Consider the following 9,045-nt stretch of genomic DNA (forward strand, 5'->3'; position numbering starts at 1 on the left):
ACACTTAGTATGATACAACGATTTACGAACATAACATGCATCCTTATTGAAGATTTGCCATTACTCCCACCACCACCATCATACGATGAGTGCAGTAAAGATTACCCTCCACGTCAAGAAAACAAAACAGTTCCTTCTGGATATCCGGGCACCCAACCCACAGACCACGCAGCTACATCCGGATATACAGGTGTCCAATCAACGGAGTTCTTGGTTCAGCCGGGTTTTCAATCTGGCTTCCAAGTTTCGACCGGTTTTCAGCAAGGTGCGCCCCCGTTCTTTTACCAAGGTCAGCCTCAGTACCCAATGCCACAGCCACACCAAAACAGACCTTACCCCCAGGTGTCATACAGTTTTCAGCAGACTTGCGAACAGCTTATTCCTGGACAGCCATATAATACAACACAAGTTGTGAGTAATTGATTGGTGTTATATTTATGATTTTCAGTCAATAAATGACAATTTTAATAAGACTTAAGAATGTCTTTGTAGAAATGAGTTGCCATGTGTCTGTCTTTAGAGGCCGTAAAAAGTTAAGCAGCCGTTTCTTTTTTCTATGTTGATAATAATAACCACAAAAAACAACATACAAAACCACATACACATAATAAGCATTTTTCTTACACTTCGTTTGATAAATTTCTGTACATGCATCTCTTAATAGATATATCATTTACAGATGGACTATAACAGAAGGGGTAATCACGTGACGATCAAGATGGCAACGTCCATGTCGAGAGGCGTATATTTTATACCGTTAATTGATTTTATTTATTTTATATAAAACAATTTAAAATTACGAACTTTTTTTTACAAAATGATAGCTTCAGCTAAGAACATTCGTTGCGAGTTAAGTCAAGATATAAAGCGAATATTAATACGAAATAAACGCTACTTGCTTTCTTACTGTTTTTTTCTGGAAAGTGAGCGGCATTTTAAAGTAAGACAAAGTAATAAAGGGTAAACGGCGAAAATACCTGTTTCGACAAGGACGTCGCTATCTTGATACGTGATTACTCCCTCTATTTAATTTCTTTACAGTTATACATTAAAAACCTATCCCCTTATTTAGTAATTGATTTTGACACTCACTCATGATAATATTGTCACTATCTTTCTTATCTAGAAAACGCGTGTCTTCGCAAGTAAGAAACGACAAGCACGAGCAACATCCTTCATGTACATACAACACAGATTGTGTTGTGTTCAATTGTTAATGGCGGCTCTAAATTTCAAGGGTTAATCCCACATAGGTTGGTGAAAACAAAGAGTCGTCTGAGCGCAGATTTTCTTATATTCCGTTCCGCATGTAACAATTAGTACCAGTGTATTTATTTGTTTAATTCCTGGCATTCATAACGTCTGGTACATGTCATGTTACATACCCTATGATTACTTATCAAAAGCTGCTCATACGAGATGTCGTTTCAGGTCGTCACACACACACAGCCTGTTCAGCAGCCAATGAATGTGGCGACCACCACTCGGCCTCCAGACTACATGATTCCCGCCATCCTAGCATGCATGTTTTGCTTTTGTCCTCTTGGGTTTACCGCCATCATCTACGCACATGACGTAAGAATTAACAGCGTGTTTTTATTATAATCTTTACAAAAAGTCCACATGTAGTTTTCTCGTGGTTTTGACTAGCGAACATATGATTTTAAATGACAAAGAATAGTTCGTGTCTGATGTTGTGTCATGAAAAAATGTTATGCCTCGGTCACACTGTCACGAATCAGAGCTAAGAATGAGCTACGATTCAATCGGCTACGAGTGACAACGAAATTGTCAAAATCCGTAGGCCGCTACGATTTCAGTACGGAGCACAACGAATCTACCATCAAAATGTTAGAAAATGAACAAGGAACGGTACGGACTGCTACTGATCGAAGCGATTTAGTACGGAGCGCCACGAATCGGTTCGATCAAACTACGAATCCGCTACGGTCTGGTACGATTTAGTACGATGCTACGCGAATCAGTACGTTCTTACTACGGATCCGCTACGGTCTAGTACGGGTTAGTACGAACTAGAACGGTCAGCTACGAAGCAGTGGGAATTGCGACGGACTGGTACGGACAGGTAGGAACGAACTACGATTGAAAATTGCGCCCACAGCCTCTTATATTGCCATTCACAGAATGCCTCCAAAAAAGACAACATGCAAGCGACAGCAACAGCGCGAAACAGAAATAATGGAATCAGCCGTGTCTGGGGAAGTCTACCTCTCCATTCAAAACCAAGAGCCGGGTCGTCTTATAAGCCAGTCTCTTATCCACCACCTCCTTTTTCTTCTCTGACCTGATAAAGTATGTAGTTATTGATGTACAAATATAGATTATGCTTAGGAAAGTATGATTAATTTTGTATTTTATTATGTCGGCTATTAATTTAACAATTATTAAATCACGTAAAAGTAAGAGCAATATTAAAAAGGCATATGAGGCAGACACTTACCTGTAACTAAAAAAATGTATTACTAGTAAATTCAAATTCTAATATTTTCAAAATACGTAACCTTTAGCACAAAGCTATACTAGTTATACGATATTGAATCATTATTACATCTGTGCATATTGTCAAGCAGCTCGACTACGGCCTCTGCATTTTGTGCCATATCAATATCCAAGTGTAACAAATTTATTGCAAACGCAATTTGCTGGCGGTTCATGATTGTGAACTCAACAAATGCATGTACGGTTGCTTTATAATTTCAATGATGTATTTCAGTAGCAAGTTATTGTAGTTGACCGTACATGTCCGTACTGTTCCGTGCTGAAATGAAGTACATCGTACAAGAGCGTGCAAATTCCTGCCTATCCGTAGTACAACGTACTAGAACCGTGGCTTTCCGTAGTATATCCGTGGAATAATCGTAGCTAATACGTAGCGTAACCGTACCGCTCCGTACTTCTTCGTATCAATCCGTAGAAGTCCTTGAACTTTTTTGGGCCTACGAAAAGGTACGGACGACTACGGTGTCGTTACGAACTAGTACGGATCAGTACGGTTTAGTACGGACTGCTACGGATACGCTACGGTCGATAAATTCATAGCAATTTTTTGAACATGTTCAAAATTTGTCAAGAGTCGCTACGGACATCCAAAAACTACTACGACTGATCACGGATCAAGTACGGAGAGCCATGGTCCAGTAAGGATAGCTACGAACTGTGCCGAAAAGTATTCGTAGCTCGTTCGTAGCTCTGATTCGTGACAGTGTGACCGAGGCATTACAGTTGTTAAGAACGTCAGTGAATAAATTTGAACTTCGATCGACAAGATAAGATGTTCAGCTCATCTGGCGACAAATTGCTTCGCTAGGTCAGTTTTTGTTCGTCATCCTTTTTTCGTCCGACCTTGCGTTGGTTGGACTGTTCATTAAAACGATTTCTCTTTTTTTAACATTTGAACGAACATAATATAATCCCTAGTTAATCATCTGTCACATTTTGTTTCAATCGTACCAGTATTATATGTAGTTAATCACAGCAAAACGAGTTTAATGTTTTGATGTAGAGATCACTTCGTTGTTTTTTATGCATACATAAATTGGAAAAAAAAGCTTTTTCCTCAAAAACTGCAAAGCTAAGATGATAATTATTTGTCATGAATTTTATTATTTTGTAACATCGTTGAGATGGTCTTTACAAAGTACATATCTTAAATGTATGCGTGTATAGAATTTATTCAATGCCTATATTGGGAGAAATCTGTGAGAGAAAAAATACTTTTCAACCACAGGCAAACCGGATGGCGATGTCTGGCAACATGACCGGTGCAAAGTTTAACGCTAACGCCGCAAGAGGCCTGATTATTGCAAGTGTCGTCGCTGGCGTCGGCATCATTCTAGTCATCACACTCGTTGCCGTTCTGCGGTCAACCTAGCTTTACTGAAAAACAAACATTTGGATTGATTAAATAGTAACTATTCGTGCTTGTTTTGTTCATTTTCACGCGCATTATTGTAATAGTGTTTACATATAGTATATGTGATACAAGTTCGTATGTTTTTTTTTTCACATTTCCGATTGTGTTATTGTACCTCAGGCGTTCAAACATACGGGAACATACAATATAACTTGGCTCGCTCACCATTAGTTAATTGGCAGAAGATTGTACAGACTGAATGATCATCCGATATAAGGCAATCACTCCAGGCACTTCGTAGCATAACGTTGTCAAGCATACGCTGATTCGATTAAGCAAAAGTGATTGGTATGTTAAGACATAGTGTTGCTCACAAGATTCAGGCCATAAGTCAAAAGCGAGGGACCGTCAACCACAAACGACGAAAAAAAAAGTTTTAAAATACCGTATTTTTTACAATTTAAACTAATAACTGTAAAAACAATACGGTATTTTAAAACTATTATTTTTTCGTCGTAAGTGACGGTCCATTTACGGTTAAACTTCAGCTATACCGAATAGTAGTGTTCTGAAATGCTACCATCTTCAAAAAAGGATTATACGTTGATAAAATATTCACTCTTCCATTAAACTGGTGCTTGTTAAATGGAATAAATCTAGTCAGAATGCAAAACTCCGGTAGAGAACACCATTAACTTCCAACTGTATTTCAGTCTATCTGAGTAGGTATAAAATCATCTTGATGATTCTCTAAGTTATAACGCACGGGGTAAGAAATAATAATGACAACACCATCAAGTAAGGATCACAGGAAAGAATGATATCAGAAACTATTTTGAAAGATATTTAGAATCATGAGACCCATTACGATAGTATGCTCAGCAAAAAGGTAGGCATATTATGACAAATGATTTATATAATTGGTTTTTGACAACGCATGTTTATATGATTAGTCGGGTCATTATATGAAATACCACCTATTCCCCCGAAAATTGATACAAAATGTATTTAAACTGATCATGGTAGGGTGCAATGTCCCTTGTAACATATCTAAAGTTTACCGAAATCGGCTAACCGGAAATTTTTTGTTTAAGATGACGTCTAAGATTGCCGCCAACGCCTATTAATGATGATTTCCATGTGACCATCTCATCAAATTTAATTATTTTGGTGTCTTCACTAAGGTTGAGAACACATTTAGATATTTAAAAAATATGTTAGTCTATTACGTAACATAGAAATCCAACATGAAGTCCAAATGACCATTAATACAGTGACCAAAAGCGCATAAATATTGACTCAAATGCGTTATTCTTTTTTGTCATTTTATAAAAAATATCTTTTTAATGTTTTGTTTTTAATATTAAAGGGGCCTTTTCACAGATTTTGGCATTTTTTAACTTATTCATTAAATGCTTTATATCGATAAATGTAAACATTGGATCGTAAAAGCTCCAGTAAAAAATCAAGAATAAAATTAAAAAAAGGAAAAGAACATTGCCCGGAGCAGGTTTCGAACCAGTGACCCCTGGAGTCCTGCCAGAGTCCTGAAGTAAAAACGCTTTAGCCTACTGAGCTATTTCGCCAAGTACACATATTTGACGTATTTTATACGTTATATAAGCAATCTTTGTAGTTTCACAAAATTTAACGACAAAAACAGAACTCTCCAAATTATTCAATCGTTTCGCGTTGCAACGCTTTATAATTTTTAGGTTTTAAAATCGTCAAAAGATGCATATAATGGCTATATTAGACCATGGTAAATGTTCAGTATAACTGTTTCCTCACAAATATCATAACCAAAACGAAAATTTGCGAATCTGAGACAACTTTTTTCAATTTGTCAATTTACCAAAGCGTGAAAAGATCCCTTTAATCTCTAGTAAAACCTTGTAAACCAATTTCCAATATTGAAGCTCAGGCGTCATAAACAACAAAATATGAATACAGGCTACCATTGTACAAATATATCAGACCTGCGTAAGCTAAACACAGCCTCATACTTGTATTTTAAGGGGTTTGTCAAGCATGCCAGTATATTGGGTCCATTTACAGACGTTTTGAGATTTGAGAAAAATGCAGTGGATTTTGTGGAACCTAATTTTCTAGGTAGTGATAAAGTTTGTTGGAGATTTCTTTTAGTACGCCGCCGATAATGTTGACCACAATATTATCACAAGAGGTCGATATTTTGTTGGAAGTCTCCTTAAGCTTCAGGCAGGCAACACCGATTGTAATTATGCATATTTTGCATCAGGGAAGCCAACACCATGGAAGTCTTCAGTCGAATTCTTGCCTATGATTAATATATTCTCATAGGAAAAACGTGCAATCTGATTGCAACATTGCCATGGAGCAAAACCTTCCCACCATTGGAACGTTTGACCAAACCTTGTATCGGAAGGCTGTCGAAAGCATCATTGATGCGTCACAAAGTAGTTGACTGAAAAAGATTCCTCTGGTGTTTGGGTGTTTTCATACACTCATTAACTTGCTGAGGGACATATGATCCCTCATTGAAGGAACAGGTCTCAAAAACATATCGGCACTTGAGAATGTCTACAGGTTTAGCGTATGCGTTACTTTAATAAAATGCTTGTTCAGACACTATTGGCATTGAGCTTTTGTTTTATACGTACAATTAGACAACACGTCCCGTCTGTTATTGTACATTATTGATTATCGCAGCAGCATTCAATGCCCGCTAGAATATTGATGAAACGGTCTATGAATACATTCACTCCGCACATCTTTGACCTGGAAACACTACTCGATTTAAAAATGTCTTGCAACACCAAAAAAGAGTATTCAGTGCGTGTTTCTTGCTTTTTTATGCTTGTGTTGTTCTTACTTGTCATTTTACAATCAATACAAGTTATAACCGACCACTTTTTGACATTATTTATTTTGAAAACGGTTTCATGAAAAATAACCAAATTACAAAACTCTTTGCTCAACCTTATTGTGTATCGAAAAATACTAAAATCACATGTTTGCGGTAGTGCGTAATGGTCGTGCGGATAGGAGGGTTCGAATCCGACTTTGTGCGCGAAAATCACGTGCGCACATTTGAATTGTTACACACCACATCCTAACTCTACTGAAGTTGTCAGCGGGTTCCAAAAAACACAGCACTATGGCTAGAATGTCTATGGAGGAACGTGGCAAAGCCATTGGAATGCTACAGAGTGGTACATCCATAAGACAGGTACGTTGCTCGTTAACATTAATCAACGAATATTGAATAAAATTCGTCAATTGAGACACTTTTTATGGTTTAATCATGGTGTTTAGTATATTTCATATGTTTTCAGGTTTCTAGAGACTTAAACAGGAGCAAATCGACTATCAGTGTGCTTTGGACAAAATTTCAACGAACCGGAAGTGTTGCTAACATTCATGGCCGTCCTCGCCGGAAAGTTACAACTCATTGCCAGGACAGGTACATTGTACTAACACATTTACGTAACATATTTTTACTTGCTACAGAAACTGCAAGGCAAAATAACGCAATGAACAATCGTCCACATACTGTAAGGAATCGCCTCAGAGCCGCTGGAATACGCTCTCGACGCCCTCGTAAGGTCCCTATACTCACCCCTAGACATCGAAGAGTCGTCTAGTTTGGGCAATGCGATATCAGAGGTATTCAAGAGCCGATTGGGCAAATGTCCTTTTTGTTGATGAGGTAAGAGTAAAGCTACGTGGAGCTGGTGGCCGTATACGGATATATCGTCGCCGGGAAGAAAGAAACCACGATAATTGTTTGTTGGACTGTTGTGGATCGTTTCGGTGGTGGTTCTATAATGCTGTGGGTTGGAATTTCTTTGCATACAAAGACCCCACTAGTGCAGGTTAATGGTAGTCTTAATGCCCTAAAATACCAAAACGATATCATTCAACCTTACGTTCTACCCCACATTCGAGCGAATAGAGGGATGGTTTTAGCACAGGATATTGCTACGTGCCATACTGCAAGGGCAACACGGGACATGCTTGCAAAGAATAACGTCCGTATTCTTCCATGGGCAGCGAAAAGTCCGGATATGAACCCCATCGAACACTAATGGGCATTACTAAAGAGAAGGGTCTGGGAGCTGCCACAACAAAACACCTTACAGGACGTATCACGTGACGTAATGCAGGTTTGGGCCGATATAAACTAACGTGAGATACGAAATTACATTGTCTCAATGAGAGCAAGGTGCCAAGACGTAATTGCTGCCAATGGAGGGCACACTCGATATTGACAATCCGTGGTCGCAATTTTGTTACTTTTAGTTTTGAGGTTGACCATTTAAACTCACTATGTTTACCTCCTAAAATTATTTTGATCCTATGTACAAAGATAGAGTAAAACTTTTCATTTACTTTTATACTGTTCCGGAACAAATCAAATCGTTGTCATACAGAGTAAAATCATACAAACAATCCATAGTTTTAATACACACCTAACACAATATGCATATAACAGTCAAGTTTGTTTAATTTTCCTGTGAGCTACCTAGGGCATTTAGGCCTTTTGTCTAGCTCATAGTAGCACAAAGTGCTCATGATCGCCTTTTGACCATCTTGCTGACATATTTACGTTGTGAACACTCTAGAGGCAATATTAATTGTCCCATCTTTAGGACACTTTATTTAGGCATTTGTCCCAGTACTATATTGGCCGAGATCGAGACTGATTCCCACCCAAAAAAATCACAAGGTCACTATGTCAGCGTAAATTCATTGACATCAACATTGCACGAAGACCGATGGTGAGCTCATGAGGTCAGACACCGCTCGTCGTCTGTTGTTTTATGTTTCTTTAAACATTATTTTAAAACATTCTGATGATATAATCCGAAACTGGCTGAGTTGTTCCTAGATCGATGATCTTTAACCAAATGTCGCAAAATGTTAATCAATATGTGTGACTGGTCGTCTCCAGATAACTTCTGCAGATAAATCATTTTTAGCGTAGTTTTGGCAATATATATTTCGCAGTTATTTGTATTTTCATGATTGTATAATATAAAAGAGAAAATAGAACTAGCTGTTTAGATTTATTAAAAGTCAATATTTGAACTTCATTTATCAACCAATACAAGCTAACGTCAACAAGAACCACTCTCATATAGGCATTATAGGGTAGGTACGGTTTCATCTTTTGCTACGTGGAAATA

General features: G+C 37.9%; 1 protein-coding gene across 2 annotated transcripts in view; it reads left to right on the top strand.

Annotated features, from left to right (window-relative positions):
- LOC127876115 (proline rich transmembrane protein 1B-like) overlaps positions 1-3,937 on the top strand; it is a 15,631-nt gene extending 11,694 nt beyond the window's left edge. For both annotated transcript variants that reach the window (XM_052421057.1, XM_052421056.1), the window contains exons 2-4: positions 53-411; positions 1,432-1,575; positions 3,749-3,937. In XM_052421057.1, the coding sequence (XP_052277017.1) occupies positions 53-411; positions 1,432-1,575; positions 3,749-3,892 (647 nt within the window). In that variant the 3' untranslated portion in view covers positions 3,893-3,937. The remainder of the gene's footprint in view (positions 1-52; positions 412-1,431; positions 1,576-3,748) is intronic.
- Positions 3,938-9,045: the final 5,108 nt, after the last annotated feature.

This window comes from Dreissena polymorpha, chromosome 4 (assembly GCF_020536995.1).
Source record: "Dreissena polymorpha isolate Duluth1 chromosome 4, UMN_Dpol_1.0, whole genome shotgun sequence".
Lineage (NCBI taxonomy): Eukaryota > Metazoa > Mollusca > Bivalvia > Myida > Dreissenidae > Dreissena > Dreissena polymorpha.